Raw genomic sequence first — 23832 nt, forward strand, 5'->3', positions numbered from 1 at the left:
TAAGTGTTAAGACCCTAGAAAACTTTTAGATTAAAAGATTTGAATGTGGGTTGGCGGAGTGGGTAGCACTTTCGCCTCGCAGCAAGAGCTTGTGTCACTGGGTGCCAACGTGCAACAACTCCTTTCGTGTTAAGTTAGAAAGCTCTCTCCCCACTGGTTAAAGGGGTTTCCCATGGGTTTTTTGTTTCATCTTTCCGTAAACACTTTTTGAGTTTAACGGTAATATCGAGTGTAAGGAGCTGCTAGCTAACGTGGCATGACGGGCTTTATTGTAACTCGGTTTAGTAATTTAATGGCATTAAAAAAGAGAGCTGGTAGCTCACGTGGCATGACGAGCTTGATGTAACCCAGGCAACTAATTTAATGACATTAAAAGTCGAAAGTAGATTTGAACCTAAGGTGGTGGGTGCACTGAGTATTATGAGATCGATTTATTCAAACCTATTTAAGGCCCTATAAAAGTCCTAGACGCTTAAAAAGATATCGACCTATAAAAAACGCTTACTCCAGCGACATAAACATTATTGAATCGAAACGTAAAATTAATTGTTATAAAAGCACGATATGGCCATCAACTTAATCTGGTGGTCATTCTACCAACCAAGAGATATGAACTACTAACTCGTTCTTGGTAGCTCATATCTGTGGTTGTAAATTTTATAGGGTCTTTAAAGCAAACTTATTTTTATTCGCGTCATAAATCGAGCGTGATAAAATCGCTGAGTACTTTTCTTCTTTATCTAGATCCTTGCTATCCCATTGTAAAGGAGAATGAAAAAGCGAATTGCACAGATGGCTTGTGCGTCATCAAGTGCATAAACGATACCGTGAGAACGATGGCTACCGACCCGCTGTACAGATGCGACCATCGGCTACGGTATGATCTTGGCCACATCTACAGTGAAGATACAGCTCGTTTTATCGACACAACTATTTGCGAAAGTAGGGCACTCTTGAAAAATTATTCGCGTTTCGTAATTTTTTATGGAACAGTTGGCATAAGCAGGCGTAGAAGTAGCCAATAAGCGGCTTGAAAACAGCTGGATTTCAGTCCATGAATGGGACACTTGGCGTTGGCCGCTACTTGCTTCTACGTAAACTGACTGCTTTACAGCGCTTCCAAACCACTCTCGGATAACAGTGCCATAATGACGATAGAAACGAGAGTATCTGCCACAAATACAAATCAATTAAATTCACCTTCAAACCAATCCAAGAAGGACGGTGTATTTCCAGATATGTGGATCATTTTAATTTTAAATCCATTTATTAACAAAGGAGTAGTATTACTGTTTGGATTTTGCTAGTAGTATACGAGTTTTTTATAAGTTTCCTACGCCTCATTCAGGGCAATATAAAAGACGAACCTGATTGATGATGTTCAGATATCTGAGAATTAAGACCTGAATAACCTGTCAAGTTGCACGTTGGAAGCGCTGCTGTGTTCTTCGTTTCACCTAGAAGCAACGAACGCAAGGAGAACGCCGCTAGCCTTTAAACACGTTAACGAAGTGTTGTGTACAAATTTCATTGGACGAACCTTTACGCTGAGCATTTTACGGAAAGGGGGAAGACAATTTCCGAATTTTCCACTTCCAACGGCAGCAGGCGCTAAAGCGTCTAACCGATGAAAATTTTACGCAAAAAAATAGACGACTTTTGACGGGTTGCGTTCTTCTTGTGTGGCATGCTGTGTTTGTTGCTCCTAGGTTTCACTTTATTGATTTTGGTAATTTTATCTTTTTTCTTTGTATCGATTTCATTTTAGAAAAACGAACGTGCGCCAACAAACAACTAGTTATCCCTTCAAATCAGTATATAGTTTACGACGCGGGTTATTACGCTGTGCAATGCAAAGCAGGATTTGTCTCGGAAAACAAAGTGGAGGAAGTTTTAATCGCTTGTCGTGGCGGCCAATGGAAGGATTCTGAGGGTAGAAAGTTGAAGTGCATTGAAGGTAACTAATAATATTAGACGTGGGTTAACGCCTGTAGGTCAGTGGCGTAAACAGGGTTCATACAATATTTCAAAAACCATTTTCCCTGATATTTCCAGGTTTTCCAGAGTAGTTTTGAATATTTTCCAGGTGTACTTTTTAAAACAATAGGGGTCTCTAAAATGTTAAAAGCATTACTGTTACACTTTCTAATATAATATAGTCAAGATTGAACGTATGGATTCAATACTAAGTAATAATTTCAGTAATACTAAAACAAATTGCACATAATTTGGAGTTATCATAATTTTTTCCCCTGATTTCCCTGATTTTTCAGGAAAATCTTCATTATAAAATAATAATAATAATAATAATATATTGGTTCGACTATTTTGTTTGCAAAATTTCAATTTCCATTCTTATATTTTCTAGATAAAAAACAAACTTCTATCTATCACACGGGGTTGTGTGATTTCAATCAACTATTTTTTTAAAAAGCATAGATTTAAATCACGTATAAATATTCATGAAAATGAACGAAATTAGGTTCTTTACAAATTCCAATTCAGATAAACTGCATTTAAATTTTATTATGAATTATTAATTCAATTCAATAGATATTAATTGAAAGTATAGTTAACTTTGAATTATTATAAATAATTAACGTCGACGGATACTTTATGGTGAGTTTATGTTAACAAAAAAAAATGCGCAAGCTTTCGGAGGAGCTCCTTCTGAAGCGGCTAGTCAGATTGTATATAGCTTACAAATATAAGCTCTCCATGAAGTATCCGTCGACATAAATTATTTCTAATTAATTATAGTTTTAACCAAGGTAAGAAAATTCAATTTATACGATTATAGTTAAGGTTATCGCCGCACTCAAAGCATTTATCAATTTGTCAAGAAAGACAGGCATAAAACCTTATTAAATCAATAATATAAAAAAATCAACAACCTTGCATTTTAATAAATTGGAGCGAAACTAGTGTTATAAAAACTTATTGCAGAAAACAGAAAAGGAACATTTTTTCTACGAAAATGTTTGGTTTGCTTATTGTGACCACTTTTCGCTTCAAACGCGTCGAAGACTTCAGTTTCGGGGAACCGATGAGATATCAAAACTTCCTTAGATTGAAGGAACTTACTGGAAGAGCATCAGGTTTAGTCTCCTTGCCCTTCCACGTTTCCAAGAGGTGGTTTAACTTGTATTATTGTCTCGTGTTTCAACCCGACTGAAACTTTCGCTACAGTGTCACTTCGAAAAATGTTAAATTGTTCTTATTTCATACGCAGGTGACCAGAGAAATTAATCGGAAAATGTATAGGAAAAATATGAAATGTCAACGCGAATTATAAGAAAATATAGGATATAAAATAGGTAAAATAAAGGAAAATGTAGGACACATGTGGGTACACGACGGCAAAATGGTTTTTGTGCTATACTACACGGAAAAACCAACTTTATTATTCTTGCGTTTTATGAGAAGTCCAGAATAGAGTGTTGTCGTCTGATACGATTTTGAAAACTTGTAACGTCACAGCTGTGGTGTTAATAGTGGTCGCCATGACAGTTACCGTTTTTTATTCCCATCCTTTTTTGGAAGAGATTTACCTATTATAAATATTCGCAAACTCAAAATTACCATTCCCGTCCTTACATAACCTTGGTTAATGGTAATAACCGATTCCAAGCCGCTCCCTACACTTTAGATACGCCAAATTTAAGATCGCCGAACACTGTTCGCGTATGAGTGTTTTACATCTGCCATAAAGTAAATCGACATTTTTATTTCAGAAAAAAAGAACCACTACCGTAAGAATACACTTTTCTATTTTATTACTTTTTTGTTTCCCTCTATTTGTTATCATAGCCCGCTATTAAAGGGCAAAGAATCATTTGCAAAATTAATACTGCATTTCAGTGCTAGCGGATACGGACAATCGAATTTTGGCAAAGGTCCGTTTCAGTAGTAGTGGGAAACTCTATAGGCCTTTTTTAAAAGGTGGGTAAAAATGTCGACCCTCGCAGCAATATTTGAAATTATATGAAAACGAATTTCCTGTCTTGCGTAGTTTCGTGTTTTCGGTTTAAAATCGTCTGCGTTTCAGACGTCGTGTAACGAAATAGCAGTTTCTTTTTGGTCTTTCACATAAATTCAAATTTTGCTGGGAGGGTCGTCATTTTTACCCACATTTTAATAAAGGCCTATATGCGTACACTAGGAATAACCAAGGTTCGATTGGTGCCGTGTCTTAAGAAACGGGCCGGGCTTAAGCTCTGTCCCGGAATAATTAGTGAAAATGATAATAAATTTGGAAAAAATTATTGGTTTTTGCGAACCGACTGAAAGGATAAACTGGTCCGGAATTCCTGCGATTTTAAATATGGGTGGATGGGTATAAAGGAACAGCCGCAGTTTTTGGAAGTGGATGGGTATAAAGGAACAGAGGCAGTTTTTGGAAGTGGATGGGTTTAAAGGAACAGCCGCAGTTTTTGGAAGTGGATGGGTATAAAGGAACCGCCGCAGTTTTTGGAAGTGGATGGGTATAAAGGAACAGAGGCAGTTTTTGGAAGTGGATGGGTTTAAAGGAACAGCCGCAGTTTTTGGAAGTGGATGGGTATAAAGGAACCGCCGCAGTTTTTGGAAGTGCATGGGTATAAAGGAACAGAGGCAGTTTTTGGAAGTGGATGGGTATAAAGGAACAGAGGCGGTTTTTGGAAGTGGATGGGTATAAAGGAACAGAGGCAGTTTTTGGAAGTGGATGGGTATAAAGGAACAGCCGCAGTTTTTGGAAGTGGATGGGTATAAAGGAACAGAGGCGGTTTTTGGAAGTGGATGGGTATAAAGGAACAGAGGCAGTTTTTGGAAGTGGATTGGTATAAAGGAACAGCCGCAGTTTTTGGAAGTAGATGGGTATAAAGGAACAGAGGCGGTTTTTGGAAGTGGATGGGTATAAAGGAACAGAGGCAGTTTTTGGAAGTGGATGGGTATAAAGGAACAGCCGCAGTTTTTGGAAGTGGATGGGTATAAAGGAACAGAGGCAGTTTTTGGAAGTAGATGGGTATAAAGGAACAGAGGCGGTTTTTGGAAGTGGATGGGTATAAAGGAACAGCCGCAGTTTTTGGAAGTAGATGGGTATAAAGGAACAGAGGCGGTTTTTGGAAGTGGATGGGTATAAAGGAACAGAGGCAGTTTTTTAAGTGGATGGGTATAAAGGAACAGCCGCAGTTTTTGGAAGTGGATGGGTATAAAGGAACAGCCGCAGTTTTTGGAAGTAGATGGGTATAAAGGAACAGCCGCAGTTTTTGGAAGTAGATGGGTATAAAAGAACAGAGGCAGTTTTTGGAAGTGGATGGGTATAAAGGAACAGCCGCAGTTTTTGGAAGTGGATGGGTATAAAGGAACAGCCGCAGTTTTTGGAAGTGGATGGGTATAAAGGAACAGCCGCAGTTTTTGGAAGTAGATGGGTATAAAGGAACAGAGGCAGTTTTTGGAAGTGGATGGGTATAAAGGAACAGCCGCAGTTTTTGGAAGTGGATGGGTATAAAGGAACAGCCGCAGTTTTTGGAAGTGGATGGGTATAAAGGAAAAGCCGCAGTTTTTGGAAGTAGATGGGTATAAAGGAACAGAGGCAGTTTTTGGAAGTGGATGGGTATAAAGGAACAGCCGCAGTTTTTGGAAGTGGATGGGTATAAAGGAACAGAGGCAGTTTTTGGAAGTGGATGGGTATAAAGGAACAGAGGCAGTTTTTGGAAGTGGATGGGTATAAAGGAACAGCCGCAGTTTAGGAAGTGGATGGGTAAAAGATGCCCTTCTGAAGACAGAAGATTTTCCGCTTCAATTTCGGGTATTGTTTAGGGTCCACGGTAATTGCGGATGGCGGAAACGGTTTGGCTTTCTCGGAAAAGACTAGGTGACCAAAAATATCGCCCGGGACCTAAGTTTGACTGTCAAGTTCCCCGAATCCCCGAGGAAACAAAAACTGGGCAACAGAATTCCATTAACGAAAAAGCTCGCATTACGATAGAATGGGAAGAGAAACAATTTCAAAACGGGCAGTTCACCAATTATTATTTCATTTTACAAACTACGTCCAATGAAGTCGCTTTTTCAGATTCTTTGACTTGCTGCCAAAATGAAATGAGAATACACTAATATAAGAAACCCATTTAAGTTCCAGCGATGCCGATCTCTTATAATTCGTCATGGTATATTTCCTCGTAAAATCACGTCTCTACACAATTACGAAAACGTGAAAAGTAATTTTAGGAAGCGAACTTCTATACGAGACGAGCTTTAAAGCGATGAGGCGGCTACCTAGGCCCGTTTCTTGGACAATCGTTAGGGCCATTGCACTATATCTTAGACAATCCAAGCGTTTACATTTAGAGTCTCGCTAGTTCGGCAGGGAACTGTCTCATGACTTTATAGCCAAGCGCGTGCCCCGAATTACTCGAATAGCTTGATTTAATTTTCGTTTCATAACTTCAGGAAACTCGCCAAAATGCGATGGTTGTAAGGATTTTCGAGGAGAGTGTCGCTTAGGAAAAATCTACGCTTGCGAGGGGCAAGAAATCACCGATCATTGCGCCTGTGTTCCTAAGAAAGGTAAGTCTGGCATACATAAAGGTCTGATGACCCTTGAATGGACCTTCACCATTGCGTAGCGGGAGATCAAACCACGTGTTCGGGAATAGCGGCTCTGCGATTGGCCCAAAAATAGCCAATGTCGACTCCGTTTAGCAGCGGCTCTCTACGAGGGGCTAACCACTTCCTAAAAATCTGTACACCGATTACGGGAGTAGAAAAATGAGTACAGCCTTTGGTAGTACTAAATCTGTAATCATTTTAGTAAAGTCAAAGCTACAGGCCTGTACACCGATTACGGGGAGTGATCAGCCCCTCGGCTCTCTATTGAAAAATAAACTCCTCATTCGCTATTCTAGCGCCAATAGTTGATTTTATAAAATGTCTTTACGCTTGCTCAGCTTGTTGAAATGTTGCCCTGGAATAGTACAGCCAATGCCTAAGAATGAGTTCATAAGCTCTTTAGTGGGAGAGAAAACGGATCCACAGCTGAAGCGGGGAGGCAACATTTCAACATGATTTTCAGGGTTATTTTATACAAAGAACTATTGGACCGTCACAAAACTTACAAGGAGTCATCCCGAGGTATTCATTATCGATTTGGTTTAAACTCGGGGTGGTAAGTAGACGATCACGTAATTTGAAAACTCCCAAAAAGAAAAGTTACAAAGGGTTTTCGATTTCATACAACGACCGAAAATGTTTTTGGCAAAAAAAAGAAAGGACAATGGCTCTTTGGTATTTGAATGATAAAATACGCGAAAAAATAGATTAGTCCATAATTAAAAGGGATAATATAGCTAAATCCTAAACAAATTAAAAACTTACTAGGAACTCGTACCAATAGGTCTTCGAGCAAACAAAAAACGCGACACTCGGATCAAATAGATCTTCGAGTAATAAACTTAAAAAAAATCTTAACTCTTTGGTATTTGACATGGAGAAATTGAAAAAATTTCAGTTCATGAATTTTCGATTGAGATCCGAGTACATTATTGTCAGAAAATTGCGGTAAACACTAAAAAATCGAGGGATAATTCGAAATATTGATTATGTGTGATGAATGCCGTTAAACAAGATGAGACAAAATATGGCATATTTACATAATTTCGGAAATTTATTACTGGTACACTTTAAAAGTGGGTGTATTAAAGAACTTTTGATAAAATCTTTAAATGTTAAGTAAATTCGAGGAATGTTAAGTAGTTTTGGTAAATTCATGTAAATATTGGATAAAATCGATTAAATCGGGTTAGCTCCCAATCATTTGAAAAATAAATGCAGTTTTTGGTCTAAACATTTAAATTGGATAAATTAATTTTTATTTGACGAATAGGAAAATGAATAAAAATATGTAAATTGGGTAAATGCCAGTAAGTATGGGTACACTCGAACAACTCTGGTTAAATGTTAATTGATTTGGTTCCTAATTATCCAACCGTTTAAAGTTGCTTTCCCCTAAAAATCACCTAAATTGCCCAAATATATATAAATTAACCCAATTTAATCGAATATACCCGAAATAATTTATCTTAGAAAAACAGCGGCATTTCCAAAAATATTAGAATTCACCCAATTTATTCGATTTTATCCAACTTTATTTTATTTTATTTATATCACTTTATACATTTATCACACTTTAACAAAACTTTCCTTATTAGTCTCGTTTTTAACGATTTATTTTGGCAATTATACAAATTTACTAAGATTTCTGTAGAATATTTAAATATTTAACAATTACTTTTTTTAATTTCGCCCTTAAAAACTGATTTTTCCATGTTGCTTCAAACAAAGAAATTATCTTTTTGTCATTGCAACCGAAAAAAGGTTGTAAATTTTTAGTGCAGTCAAATTGGGCTTGCACCGAAATTAATTTATGACAAACAGCTTTCAACGTTTTCGAGGTCTACGTGCGAAACGTTCTGTGAGAAAAAGTGTACCATTTTCGTTTAAGAAGAATACGTCGCAAGGTGATCCGCATTTTCTATTAATTTTCCAGTTTTGAATGCAGATTAGAGATGAAAAAGTAGTGCTAAATTCCAAAAATATTCATATACGATTGCCAGCTACGGTACATAGCCGTCAGCGGTAGTTCAAGGTCAAAATTAGACGATTCGCTCTAACGCAATAGTTCCGCCCGTGGAAAAAAACTTGGTAAAACTTGTATTTCCAAAATTTACTTTGGTGGTAAAGTGTGCTGAACAACCGCGACATTTCATCTCGGGCAGCAGCGTAGCAGCCCGGGCGACAAGGGGATAATGTCCCCAGGGCCGTAACCAGGGGGGGGGGGGCGGTCGGGCCGTGCCCACCCTGAAACGTATGGTTGTATGTACAATTTTTTATTTTTTTTATTTGTTTCCATTGCGTGCCCGCCCCCCTGTAATCCAATCCTGGTTACGGTGCTGAATGTCCCCTCCTAAATTTTCTGCTAGGGAACAACACCTGTCCCCCCTCCCTGAAATATTGTAAATTTGTTTTTATAACCATTATGAAAAAGATAAATTTGTCGTTTAAAACTTTTAACAACAAAGTAAGGGCGAATTCAAATTCAACTTGTCTAATTTGTCATTTATAAGGACTCATTCAGAAAGTAGATAGAAGATTCGCCCCTAGCGGCCGAGTTTCAAAATAACTATATAAAATCAGACCAAGAATTATAATGAAGGCTCTTCATTATAATCCTTCGTCTGCTTTCGATTTTTGGTCAAATTGAAGTAAAATTTCCAAATATTGGTTCAATTTTTTAATATCATATGTTGTGGAGCACTTCGATCGATTAGCTCGCAATGTACCCCCCCCCCCCCCTCCCCAAACTCTAAAACGTTCCTACGCCCCTGATTTTGGGCTCCCAGCAATGACAAAATGTTCGATTAGTCGCTGCTTTGTCGACCCCTTGCTAAAAAGTAGAGTTGAGTGCTGAGTGAAGGTCGCTGCGACCCATCTTGGCATGATACCAAACCGCCAGTCCGATGGTTCACAGCTAGAAGCGCCCCGGTTCCGAAAAATAAAATCTTCAATTGAAAAGCTTGGCTTGAAGTTAAAGCGAGTTGTAACACAGTCTCAGATAATCTGTACACCGAGTTCGTGCATTTACCACTGTTAAAGGTACATATTTTCAAGAGTTCGCGAGTTCTATTTAGCACTGTCTACGGTACGGCAGTGTACACCGAGTTGGCAGAGTGTCTTACCCCTCGAGTTAAAGAATTCAAATTGATGGTAATTACATTAATATCACAAGTAACGTATTAAACTGAATGGCATTGAATGAACAATAGAAAAATAAGTGTCAGGTTAGTGTGCAACGTCTCCTTTTGCGAAATTTCATATCTCATATTGGTCTATATTACGCCGGACTTTGAACTAAATCGGCAAAAAACACCTCGGGTATTCCCCTTGTAAGTGCCACGTGAGCCAACAGCTCCCTCCACTCGCTATTAACGTTAACTTTAATAAGTTCTTATGGTAAGGAAAAAACGAAGAACTCCTTTAAGCCGAGTTTTCCGCCAGTGCCACCAGCTGGGCTCGAACCTGCTTACTCTTTCCGCGATTCGAAAGCGCTATCCTCTCCGCCGCACCATTTCGGCTAAAATTAATTATTTTGAAATTGTAGTAAAGCGTTACATCTGCTAAAACTAACTTCTTTACCAACACACATTTTATCTCGCATCGTTTTGAATAAATGAAACTCAAAAATTGCTGAAATTTTATAGCAAGGAAATTTTTGTGCAAAGATTAATCCTTTTTTGTCATTTTTAGTGCACGGAAAATGTTTAGATTATAAGAAACACTTGGAAAAGACTTTTACCAATGGAAATATAAAATGTGGCGTTCGCGAACATCACGCTGTGCATTGCGACTTCACTTGCAACGAGAACCATTACATGGTGGGACCGAGTAAGTGGCGATGTGACATTCATGGCAAAGGAATTGAAGAAGTGACGTCTTGTAAAAGTGAGTCATTTTTGCTAACTGAGAAGATGAAAGACCATAACTTAATTTTTGTACTTGAAGAGAATGACTACCTCTAAACGGCTTTGAGCGCTGCTCCCGGTCCATCCTCGCACTTTGACAGTAAGCTCTCTCCCGAAAGCAAATCAAATCAGCCCTTTATCTGATTTTCCCCCCAAAACTGACGCGTACCGAGGCGATGAAAGCGTATTTTAAAATACTTCAATTTTGAAAGCCTTTCAAATTTCTTGAAGCCTTGGCTGATCCTTCAAATAGGTTGTAAACCGCGATTTCTTGAGCACCGTTATCTAACATTTCAAGGTGGGGTGGCGGAGTGGTTAGCACTTTCGCCTCGCAGCAAAACTCGGAACAACTCCTTCTGCGTTGAGTTTGCTACACAGAAAAAACAATGTTTAAATTCTAGACGTTTTTCTAAACGGGAAAATGCAACGCTCTCACAGACATATACTATACCAACACGCGTTGAGTAGAAGAAAAGTTAAGTCTTTTTGAGCGTTGAATTACAAAACGTTTTCGTTTAAAGCATGTTTAGTTCTAGAAATGATTGTTTTATGCGTGTTGAGGTCTTGTAGTGCTTAAAATATAAACTCGTCTATTTGACGAAACGTTTAATTTTCAAACGCGTCGAGTTCTTGAAACGTGTAAGATTCAAACGCGTCGAGTTCTCCAATCGTTTACGTTTCAAACGCGTCGAAATCGGGAAGCGTTTAAGTTTCAAACGCGTTGAGTTCTCCAATCATTTAAGTTTCAAACGCGTCGAAATCTGGAAGCGTTTAAGTTTCAAACGCGTCGAGTTGTCGCAACGTTTAAGATTCAAACGCGTTGAGTTCTTGAAACGTGTAAGATTCAAACGCGTCGAGTTGTCGAATCGTTTAAGTTTCAAACGCGTCGAGTTCTTGAAACGTTTAAGATTCAAACGCGTCGAGTTCTTGAAACGTTTAAGATTCAAACGCGTCGAGTTCTTGAAACGTTTAAGATTCAAACGCGTCGAGTTCTTGAAATGTTTAAGATTCAAACGCGGCAAGTTCCCGCAACATTAGAATTCCAAACGTATCGAGTTCTTGAGACGTTTCGGATTATTCAAAGAAAAAATTGATTCTTAAGAAAATTTTTATTTGGAAAAAATATTTTATTGATTATCAAACATTTTATATCAATATGATGTTCTTCCACAAATTTTAAATATTTGGTGGTTTTAACAAATGACGATTTTGGGGACCGATTATTAAGTACGTACTCTTGCTCTGCTCCGCAGCGCTCCCCAGTGGCCAAGGGGAAATATAATCGTGCAAAAACGGACACAACCGTCTCTTAAAAATAAAAAGGTCTCATATCGGCGTCGTTACAAAAATATGGTCTCAGCTCGGACTCGTAGTAGTACATTATATTGGACTCCGCTAAGGGTCACTGCAATTTACTATATTTTAATGGTCGCATCTCGAGCTCACAAATATACGCTGTATTAAAATAGTTTCAGTTCGAGCACACAAAAATACGCTAGAATATAAAGGTCTCATCTCGGGCTCAAATTAAATGACCACAACGTTTTGGTCTCTTCTCGGGCTCGTATCATTCTCAAAGCTTCAAATCGAGCTCGGGCTCTTGGTGTGAGACGAGCCCGTTCCGCTATGTTCTTTCCTAAAACTGAATTTTTTGTTTTTCTTTATTATTTGACCCAACCAAACTGAAGTGAAGTGAAGTAGAGCTCATAAAGAAGCTTTTGAACTGCGTGGACAATATTTAGTAAGTTGTGTGTCTACAACGAAAGATGCCCAAAAATCATTTAGACGATAAATTTGCGTGTTTATATATAACACTTTAGATTCGTAGCGCCAAGTATACGATTTCGTTCTGTGACGTAAATAGAGGTTTTGGTGCCCTGGGCTAACATTTAATTTGGCGTGCAGTTATAATACCAACATACAGGGCCGTTCTTAAGGGGGGGGGGGGAGCAGGACGGTCGCCCAGGGCCTCTAAAATTTTACCATAGGGATGTATAAACCGGAGGGCCTCTACACTCAGTTTCGCCCATGCATTTCGCCCATGCATTTCAACCGGGGCCACGAGCGCTCTAAGAACGGTCCTGTACCAACGCAAAATACGTTGAAAATGACATTGCTTCATGTTAAAAATGCAGCCCAGATCGAACCGCCCCCTCTGCAATGGTACTGACTTTATTTATTACCACTATGGGTTTTTCGACAATAGGAATCAGGTGGTAAAGTTAGTAAGAATTTTGCCTAAACCACATTGCATGGCATTCATGAGTTCTACTTCACTTCAATAATATCAATTTGCCAATAATTATATTCTAAGCTTAATTTCTAGACTAACCCCTTCCTACTTTTAACCTCTTCGCTAGTTTACCTTTACCTCCAAAATTTATAATTAATGTCTTCCCTAAATTGTAATAACATTGTTGAATTTAATATTAATTTTTTGATCGAATTAATAATTAGCTTAGAACTAAAATGTTTAAGTTTTTATTTAATAATCGTTTGGCTATAGATTTCATTAGGCAAACTAGCACTGGTATTCATGATAATAGTACAATACAACATCCAAGCTTAACTTAGGCCTAAATTTTCGTTACGCAGATATTTGGAATTACATTAATATACAAGAAGAAGCAACTCTTCTATTTTGCAAGTAATTGTTAATCAGAAATAAAATCATCTCTCACGTAGACTTACTTTCAAAGAAAAACGTGAGCAGCTCGGAATCGTCTCGAAATGGAAGTCAAGCATAAATAACGCGACTATGCGAATATTTCCAACGAACAGCGTTGCCAGATGTTCAAAACATATTAAACGTAACTAAAGCCCAGTTCACACTATACAATTAATTGGGCCACTTAATTGTATCCAACTAATTGTAAGCAAGAAAGTTGTATAGTGTGAGCCGAATAATTCTAAGAATTGTCCCCACTTTTTCTGTTTACACTATATGTCACCACTTTTTCTGTTCACACTGTACATGGTTACAATTAGTTGGATACAATTAAGTGGCCCAATTAATTGTATACTGTGAACTGGGCTTAAGTAGTAAAATTTGTAACACATCAGACTATCAGTAACGCTAGATTTCGCTCTCATCTAGGATAGGAAGACAGCGTTTCAGAAACAGCTTAAAAAATATTTTTAATTTAATATGAGGGCCCTGGTGGCCCGCTACCCCCGTTCAATTGATTTATTTTAAGGGGCCCCTGATTTTTTTAAGGGCCATTGGCCCCAGGACTACCGCTGTTTCCAAGTCTGCTAGCAACTATAATAATCAGGAGCCATGCAGACATCAGAGCCGCACCCATTAATTATATTTTGTAAATGTAGGGAATATTAAAAAAGAGCACCTTGTGATGATGAAGGAATTAGTTTTCAGATAGGTTGATTTTTATACCCTGGCCTAAGACCTTAGCCATTGGAATATTGAAGTTAATTAAACTATTTAAAATACATGACAGCGATGATAATCTAGTGATATTTACTAATTTAAGTCATTGGAATGATATACAGGAAAGTACATAGAGTAATGGCAGTGTGACGTCACGGCACGTCACCCATGCTTTTTCCTATAGATAAAAAATCGCAACCAAAATGGCGACCATGGTCAAAACTACGGAGTGCCGGCCATTACTCTATTGTCAGAAATTACAAATCATTTATAAAACATATATAAACTTAGCAGACGACTTGACTATTTTGGCGGGTAAAATTCCGTATATTTGTTTAAAAACCGAACGATAGATGGCGTTAAGAACTAAGTAGTTTCCGAATTGAATCACCAAATTTCAAGCTGGGGGACGCGTGGGTGGCTTGTAAACGAACGTTTTTCACGAGAGGTATAATAAAATATACGGCTGCAAACCGTCCCTATAGCTCAACGGCAAAATTCTCCCCAACTTGCAATTTGGCCTACTTTAAGGATGATGAGTCCGCAGTTATGCGGGGTGGCGAACATAGTTTTTGGGGGGTGGGGCAAAGTAGGCAATAGGGGGCAGTTGGCCCCGAAATTTGCGTTCAACGAATTGGACCGCGTTTGGTGTTGTGCCCGATGATAATTTTCACGCTGAGTCGAACTGTAATTTGTACTGAATTACGTGGTCGTTTTTCTCTGATATGAAAAAAACATTTTAAATTTAGAACTCTGGTCGAGTTGGGTATCGTTCTGTAGTATGTGTTAACGCGGGTCGCTAGTACTAATAGTTTCCGAGTTATGACCAAAAGTACACTCAAAAACGTAATTTTCTCAAAATTTCACTAAATATTGGACAAGACCAACCATACTTTCGGATGTTACGTATTGTTTAGTGCCGAATTTCACCGACCGCAAATCCGTAGGATAACTCGTTTACGAATTATAACTAAATCTGTGAGGAACATTAGAATTTGAAAGAAGCAAAATAAACGGTTACAGCAGCGCAGTCGGATCTAACGCGTTATTAGCGGAAACTTTGGCTTTTATAACAGAAGCCGTTTGAAATCTATATCCCAGAGGAACCATTTTGAACACTTTAAAACACAGGTGTTTAGGTTTATGCTGATTTTGTTAATCGTCTAGGTTTCAAACGTGTTTCTATAGATTTTCTATTCCTTCTCGTGTTTAGTTGTTTAGCCATTTTGTCCGTTTACATCTATAACGCGTTACATTGCAATTCAAGTGTTTAAAACCTAAACGTTGTTTTTTCTGAGTGGATCCGTTTTGAAAACTTTAAAACACAGATGTTTAGGTTTATGTTGATTTTGTTAAACGCCTAGGTTTTTTACGCGTTTTTATAGATTTTCGCTTGCTTCTCGTGTTTAGTTGTTTTGCCATTTTGGATTTAAACATTTTGGTGTTTAGTGAATCAACGGCAAAAGTAGCCATTTACATTTATAACACGTTAAATTGCAATTCAAATGTTGAAAAGCTAAACGTTGTTTTTTCTGTGTAGTTCTCTCCCCACTGGTTTTCCCTCGCATAAAAACTTGTTGAGGTTAACCGTAATTGTTAGTGTAGGGAGCTGTGGGCTCGCGTGGCATGAAGGGCTTGCCACCACCCTCCTACGCATTGTAAACCGGCCACCTGAATTAATGGCTTTAAAAGTCACTTGGTGACTTAGGTCTAAGGTGGTACCTTGGGTATTAGCTTAGCTAAATATTATAAATAAGTATCAAGCTCGCGGGAATTTATAAGGTCATTGGCGAACCAGATGTTTAAAAAATACCGTGAGTGAATGGGAAGTGTCATTCTTATATTACTTATAATTTGTAGTAAAGATGCTTACGTGCTTACAGAAATTGATTGTGAGAAAATTGAAATTGGGGAAAAATCCCATTTAAAATACTCGTGCTGGCAGAAAAATGGAGAAATAGCAGCCTGCAGGTTTCGATGCACAGACGAACTCTTGTACAAACTGGTCGGAAACAGCGACATCGAATGTAAAAACAAGAAATGGACGAACAAAACTTTCCCTAAATGCACGCGTAAGTATATTCTTTTCAGCTGGAAAATGTCATTTGAAAAAAACTTTTGTTCATTTGTCGTAGTTAGGTCCAGCAACTCTGTTATTTCTTTTAAAAGATTTTAATGTAGTTTTGATGTAAACATTTTGAAGGGTGAGATGGCTATTTTGTAAGTTGAGATCGGACATTTAGGCCATCCAGTCGCGAAGTGTCTGGATCGTGATGCTGTAGCGTATGTAAAGTAATGAATTTTAAGTTTCGCGTAGCTTGCTCCTGGGTTTGACTGGTGTTCGTCGCCAGGGTAGCGCGTATAGGTCGACCATGACATTAAAACACCCTTGTGGGTCACGTGATTTTTCGGGGGATCGTGTGGCGTTTTGTCTCGGGATCTGTGACGTGGAATTAAGGTAATGGTGGCTGTTTTAAGGCGGGGTTTAGCTACTATGTATGCCTACGACCCTACGACCAAACACCCAATGAAAAGGTTACGTGATGAAATGTAAGTTATTATGCTTCTATTTTTGCGCACATAAACCAACGGCAGTGATTCCCCATTTTGCATTAGTTTATTAAAATATATTTCTTTACCCTGTGTGTATATTTAGTAGCAATTTGCCCAGACCTAAAAGCACCAAAAAATGGAAGAGTTGAATGCGAACTAGATATGGTAACTAAAACAAAGAAGTGCGTTTTTAATTGCTCCGAGGATTTCAAAGCAGTCGGCGTAATGATTCACAACTGCAATTCCAAAGGACGACGGTACAAAGATGCTCCAACATGCGGTAATTTTGCCATTTATCTTTCTCACAAGTACTTTTTCTTTGGCACTTTTTCTCGGTATTCGACAAAGTTTTAAGGCCGGGAGTAGTGGCTCACTCCTGTACTCCCAGGCGTCCGGGAGGCAGAATTTGTGGAAGGCCGTGTGAGGACGACTAGCAATCCCCCAACGGGTGGTCGGGATAATTCCGCCACGGGTGTCCCCACACCTGTCCCCACGTATCCCCCCGTTGGCGTGGCCGTTACACATATCTCACCCTGATTAATCAGTTATTGTGTGTGTGCTGGTGTCTAAGGCCTCGGGTCGACAAAAAAAAGACAAAGTTTTAAGCCCGTTTTCCCCAAACTTGACTCGTGTAATGGGACCTTCAATTTTTGGCTCTTAATCATTTCCTAAAGGAACCAAAATATGGTGGTTTATCCCTCAAATTGAAAATTGTATTAAAACCATTTATTTAGATTTTTAAGTAATTTAAAACTTATCAGCCAAATGTTTTCGCTAATTTTAAATTTTTTGTCCTATTTCTTAGGATACAAGTACCCCTTAAATTTCACGTAGATTTTTGCATATCCCCTATAAAGGCGGAAGAAAGGTACTTTTTAAAATTTATCTTTTGGAGAGCGAGATTTGTGAAAAAGAGAATTCTGTAGATTAATTTTAAATGTGAAAAGATTCGATCTTACACTTTAAGAAAAATTTCAGACTTTCTCGATTTTATAGAACTTGAAAACCCAATCATAAATGAAATAAGGTCTTCAATGTGAGAGAGATAAGTAGAAATTGATTCAAAATTCGCGTAAACCAACGTTATCCAGCTAGACTTTAGATAAACCAATAATGTGTGGCCGGAAATTAAGCCTCTGTTTTCATCATTCCCTCAAGAATATCTCCGCGAACACTGAGAGCTTGCTATAGTACCGAATTGTTTTCCCCCTTACCTACAAAAAGATCAAAAGATTTTACGCTAGGGCCGTGGTTTTTTCCCAAGAATCACCTATACTCTTGGTATTATTTGTATTGATGCTCGAGTAATTATATTTATAAAACAATTTCAGAACCTTGGAGTGAAACAAAATGCAGCGCTGCCGAATTATTGTACTGCGACCAAATATATGGAAAGAAGTGCGCCGGTTCTAAAAGGGGCAAGTGTACAATCGCGACTGAGAAACCCGATAGGATTGATTGCGGATGTAAACGTCCAGGTAATTACACACTTTGTACGCATTAGAATTTTTAAAATGAAAAAATAACTTTATTTAATGAAATGGCGCTTTTAAAAGGAAGAATGAATTTGGTTTTGGCTTTGAGATTTTGGTCCAAAAAGTAGATTTGATAAATTGGTGTCTGTCTGGAGTGGTTTTTTTTTATAGATTTCTGGCTCAGAGAAGTTGAAATCTTAAGTTTTAGCGTATTTTACCACATTTCTTAATATTTTCCATATAGATTTTGTGGGCGCCACCTAGATACAAAGTAGGAATTATATTTTCTTTGCACCTAGCTATAAATTATGTGTTTTATAAGAAGAAAGCATATTTTCTTTGAAGTTAGCCACAAATCATGTCAGGAATTATATTTTCTGCACCTACCCCTGTAGCAATTCAGGGTCGGGCCGACGTCGACAAAAAGTGTCGAGCCACATGATCGGTGGACCGTTGGCCGACCCTCCTTTTTCTGGTCGAAATGTCCTAGGCGCATCGGGAGTGGCCGACGGTCGACCGACAAATATTGTACGACTCTCAAATATTACTATTTTAGTCGAAATTGGATAGGCCGACGGTCGGCCGACCTTGACTGATTGACCCTAAACCGACTACCAAAAGGCACTGGACCAACTGCCCAACGGCGTTGGGCCGACTTCCTTTCTGATATTTTATCTGACTGAAAAATTACCACGTAAAGTCGTAAGTATAGCTTTAAGTTGGTGCAGTCCCATGAACGGGAGTGAAACAATGAATAACTGATGGGGGCGATTTTACGGAGGCCACGGAAGTGGGTTATCACTTCTCTACATAACCGTCAATCGGAAAGCTCTCGAATCTAGGGTGCGGAGTTCGGTATTTTCTTGGGGTTTAGAAAGAGTATCACATAAATCTTCATTAATAATATATCACCTAACATATTTAATTATATAGATGTAACCTACTCGAGTTGAGAGATTTTTAAAAAAGCAAACATTTGCAGACTGAATATATGATCTTTTTCGGAAAAATAGAGTACAGAAAAGAAGTTATTTAAAAAATATTTCCATTTGTTTTATTAAATCGCAAACTTGCACAGTTTTGCGCGATTAATTGGCCAATAAAATGTCGGATATAAGTCGGCCGTTGGTCGGGCTATAAATGTTTATTGTCTTTTTAAAGTCGGCGTTCGGACTCTAAATAGTTCCGATGATAAGACTTATTGAGTCTCCAAATGGTCCAAAATGTTAAGTCGCCATACCGACTTTAAAAGCGACCAAAAACGTACTTACGCGGAATTATCTAAAAAAATGTTTAAGACTTTTAGAGTCGGCAAGTGGTTCAAAATGAAAGGTCACCATACCGACTTTAAAAGCGACCAAAAACGTACTTACGCGGAATTATCTAAAAAAATGTTTAAGACTTTTAGAGTCGGCAAGTGGTCCAAAATGAAAGGTCACCATACCGACTTTAAAAGCGACCAAAAACGTACTTACGCGGAATTATCTAAAAAAATGTTTAAGACTTTTAGAGTCGGCAAGTGGTCCAAAATGAAAGGTCACCATACCGACTTTAAAAGCGACCAAAAACGTACTTACGCGGAATTATCTAAAAAAATGTTTAAGACTTTTAGAGTCGGCAAGTGGTCCAAAATGAAAGGTCACCATACCGACTTTAAAAGCGACCAAAAACGTACTTACGCGGAATTATCTAAAAAAATGTTTAAGACTTTTAGAGTCGGCAAGTGGTCCAAAATGAAAGGTCACCATACCGACTTTAAAAGCGACCAAAAACGTACTTACGCGGAATTATCTAAAAAAATGTTTAAGACTTTTAGAGTCGGCAAGTGGTTCAAAATGAAAGGTCACCATACCGACTTTAAAAGCGACCAAAAACGTACTTACGCGGAATTATCTAAAAAAATGTTTAAGACTTTTAGAGTCGGCAAGTGGTCCAAAATGAAAGGTCACCATACCGACTTTAAAAGCGACCAAAAACGTACTTACGCGGAATTATCTAAAAAAATGTTTAAGACTTTTAGAGTCGGCAAGTGGTCCAAAATGAAAGGTCACCATACCGACTTTAAAAGCGACCAAAAACGTACTTACGCGGAATTATCTAAAAAATGTTTAAGACTTTTAGAGTCGGCAAGTGGTCCAAAATGAAAGGTCACCATACCGACTTTAAAAGCGACCAAAAACGTACTTACGCGGAATTATCTAAAAAAATGTTTAAGACTTTTAGAGTCGGCAAGTGGTCCAAAATGAAAGGTCACCATACCGACTTTAAAAGCGACCAAAAACGTACTTACGCGAAATTATCATATATGAGACCTAACGCAACTTTTTGGAACGAATCCGTTGCTCTCCTACAAGTGGGCTTGGGTTAAGTTCAAAGTACTTATCTCATTGCTGGGATGATTTCTGGTCGAGAGCTGGCGCCGGGATGCTGCGGTGACCGGCGTCCTGATTCACGGCTTGACACACGTCCGTGCTTTTTTGACTGGTCGAGTAGCTTAGCTCCGCGCGTGTTATTATCCGATGGGCAGCCACACTGATCTCTTAGTCGAGAGAGAGTCCAGTCTTGCTCCAGCCTCCAGGCGTAAGTCGAACTCCTCTGCCCATATCCTCGGCTGCCATGCCCTACAGATCAGAAACGCATTATCTTCGATAGATTAGTTTCAGTATATCTATTACGAGTAGCGATAGTCAAATCGAAAATATTTACACAAACTTTTCACAAACACGAATATCATACTTCCATTAGAAATAACCATATAAAAAACTCGTATTTACCAATTTTATTATTTCTAAAGTGATTGTATAAAAATTAAGATAACTATCGCTACTCGTATCATATATACTGAAACTAATCTATGGAACATAATGCGTTTCTAATCTGTAGGGAAGAATACCCTAACGCTCGAGATCCTTCTATTCTTAGGATATTTTTACAAAGAGGATTAAAAACTGTGAAAACCTCCTTTCACTCAAACAAGATGGCTTAGTTCCTAACGCGAATGATTAGTAATATACATGAGTGTACTCAATTATTCGTCACACCCGTAAGGGGAAGTAGCATACTGGCAGACCTTGAGGTGGAAAGGTGGATTGGGATAAATCCTCTCAACTTCCTTTCTTAGTACCAATAATTACATTGTAATTGGAACGAAAGAATTATAAATAATTTATGTGGAATATTACCACATTTTATTTCACAGAATAAATAATCAAAAAGGCGTGTGCACTAACAGTTTTTTTTGTTTAACATACACTATCGTAGTTTCAAATAAACTAATGCTGTTTACATAAGTTCTTTCAGTTTAACATAAACTTTTGTAGTTTATCAATTAAGTTACGCAGTTTAAAGTAAACTATTTCTTTTTAACATGAAACAGTTGTTTGTGGTTAAAGACTAGTTTTGATTTGGTCTTCCCTGGTTTTCAGAGAGAGAATGGTCCTGTCCATTCAAAGGGTTGAATCGGACCAAAGGCGTAGAATGCTACGTGGACCCGCTGTCTCAACTGTGGACGTGCAAAGTGCCATGCTTAAAGGATGAGAAACTGAGCGCGACGTTTGCGTGCCAAGCAAATTTCACCTGGACGAAACAGAAAGACTGCTCCGGTATGTAACGCGTACCTTTGAACTGTCCCATCACGAATGAAAAGTTAGCGATGGTCGGTACTTTTTACAAGCTCCGAAATGGAAAATGGAAATCGCCGCGAACAGCTTATTTCAACGACTAGTAAATGCTTGTTGAAAAACCCTTAGGATAAATGGTACTGATCTATTGCATTCCGCGCCCTTAGTGAAGAAAACAGTGCGAATAAGATAAGGTACTATTGTTTAATGGTTCAACGGCTCCTCTTCGAAAAAAATCATTTATCGGACACTAAGAGTAGAACAGAAAATAGTCCTCTTAAAAAAAGGGTGGTCGAGTGATGAGTACTTTCGCCTCACAGCAAGAATAGCCGGGTTGTGGCACTAAGTGAAAGCCCCTTACTCTTTGCGCGTTTAGCACAAAATATATCGAATGCCACCCATTTCCTTTAAAACATTATCGATTCACTTCTCAATTCCAACAATTCCATTTTCTTATTTTGTAAAGTTTATCATTCCCAGTCATTCTCATCCTAGATTTAGAGTACCTTAATCAGGGGGAAAATCTACTCCCAACTATTCCCGAACTCTAAATTTCCCATTTATTCAGTTTCTAACCGATATCAATATGATCCTCACCCATTTACGCGGGAATACCGTGGTACACAGCTATGTGCTTCAAACGCTCAATGTGATCGTATCATTTTCGTCTCGTTGTCCAATTGGTCATTTTCATTCGAGGTTGATACAGTCGGCCTATTTGTCTAGTAAACGGATGTTCTGTTTCTGGAATCTTTTAGATCCTTGGTTCGAAACACCGTGCACCGAAAAAATAAAAAGCTATTGTAAAGAAGTGCGATGTCCGATACCTGATTCCCCGATTCATAGAATACCAAGCGAGTGTGAAACGGATAACATTCCGAAATTGAAATGCACGATTGAATTAGCATCTCCTCACAGAATTGATTGCGGAAAGAAATACCCAGGTAAATATTTAAATTCATTTATTTATTCGAAATATAGGAGCGGTTGGAGAAACAGTTTTCGTGGCTTACGCTTCAGAAAGAAATGATATCTAATTAGGATTTAACTGTTAAAGAAAAGACGAAAAGTCTATTATTCCTATCTCATTATGATAATTTTGTTATTCAAACATAAAGTTTTATTGGCGCAATTTTATTCTGTTTACCGCGAACCAGTTATCCGCAGATTTTCAAAAAATACCGCTTCATTTGATTTTGACAAAGTTTTATCAAACAAAATAACAGAGATCCAATCGCGATTAAAAGCGCTTTTCTCAATCAGGAAGCGTTAAGATATTCACTTTCAACAGAAATTTTGAATAAGGACGGTTTGCACTTTGAGTAAAGCTCAGGTTACGCAATTTTATTGGTTCCAATTAGGTGTTTACCCACGATGTTAAAATGACAACGTTATAAAATCATTATTATTAGCCTTAAGTTGCTATTGAAGCTTGATCCTAAACTCACGAGGAGACTATCCGAGGTGATAATCACCGATTTGGTTGAAACTAGGTGGGTATGTAGACCTTATGGTAACATGAAATTTCCCCAAGGGAAAAGTTGCAATGGGCATTAGTTTTTCCATGGCAACCGATAATGTTTTTGACAACACAGTCTGTATATTGTCCCATTGAAAATAACAATTGATCAATTTTTACATATTTTGATCAAATTGACCAAAATTCATCAAAATATCATAAAATTCATTTCATTTGTCAATTTTGATCTATTTATTTTTGGTTTTGAAATTTGAAATTTTTTTAAAATTTTTCACAGGGGTGTCCCTTTAGAAGTGCTCAGATTCCCATGTTATTTTCAATGAGAAAATATACGTACTGTTTTGTCTAAAATATTTTCGGTTGCCATGGCAAAACTAATGCCCATTGCAATTTTTCCCTTGGGGAAATTTCATGTTACCATAAGGTCTATATACCCACCTTGTTTCAACAAAATCGGTGATTATCACCTCGGGTAGTCTCCTCGTCAGTGCTTCCACTTAGACAATCTCTTTTATCTCTTAGAATTAAACCAGCGTATTTTTAGTTTAATAGCTAAATGAGATTTGGAATAACATTTTAATTTTTCGCCCACATTTAATCTTTGAGTCAGTCTCAGCCTATAGGAACTGTAATACGGAATTCAATCTTAGGTTTTCGCGAATGTACTGAAATTTATTATTTTTCCGCGAACCGAAGGTAATTAAAATAAGGTGGAGGAATGCAATAGAGAGAAAGCACCCTTGAAGAAGAGGGTGCTTCTTTAATCTTTAACCATCGTGATCTCGATGTCCTCTCTCTAAACACGTCACAAGGGGGC

The 23832-nt window shown here is 38.1% G+C and overlaps 1 protein-coding gene across 3 annotated transcripts in view; it reads left to right on the forward strand.

Annotated features, from left to right (window-relative positions):
- Positions 1 to 772: 772 nt before the first annotated feature.
- The window catches only part of LOC149961386 (C4b-binding protein alpha chain-like), a 33689-nt gene continuing 10629 nt past the window's right edge, over positions 773 to 23832 (forward strand). The window contains exons 1-10 of one of the 3 annotated variants that reach the window (XM_090177078.1): positions 774 to 942; positions 1769 to 1957; positions 3735 to 3752; positions 6433 to 6549; positions 10285 to 10479; positions 15771 to 15959; positions 16544 to 16720; positions 17772 to 17918; positions 21341 to 21517; positions 22294 to 22479. In XM_090177078.1, the coding sequence (XP_090033204.1) occupies positions 837 to 942; positions 1769 to 1957; positions 3735 to 3752; positions 6433 to 6549; positions 10285 to 10479; positions 15771 to 15959; positions 16544 to 16720; positions 17772 to 17918; positions 21341 to 21517; positions 22294 to 22479 (1501 nt within the window). In that variant the 5' untranslated portion in view covers positions 774 to 836. Of the gene's footprint in view, positions 943 to 1011; positions 1095 to 1768; positions 1958 to 3734; positions 3753 to 6432; positions 6550 to 10284; positions 10480 to 15770; positions 15960 to 16543; positions 16721 to 17771; positions 17919 to 21340; positions 21518 to 22293; positions 22480 to 23832 lie in introns of those variants that run through there. The other 2 variants (XM_090177096.1, XM_090177087.1) reach the window with 2 other exon arrangements.

Source organism: Leiobunum rupestre, chromosome 1, assembly GCF_980474605.1.
Source record: "Leiobunum rupestre chromosome 1, qqLeiRupe1.1.hap1, whole genome shotgun sequence".
Lineage (NCBI taxonomy): Eukaryota > Metazoa > Arthropoda > Arachnida > Opiliones > Sclerosomatidae > Leiobunum > Leiobunum rupestre.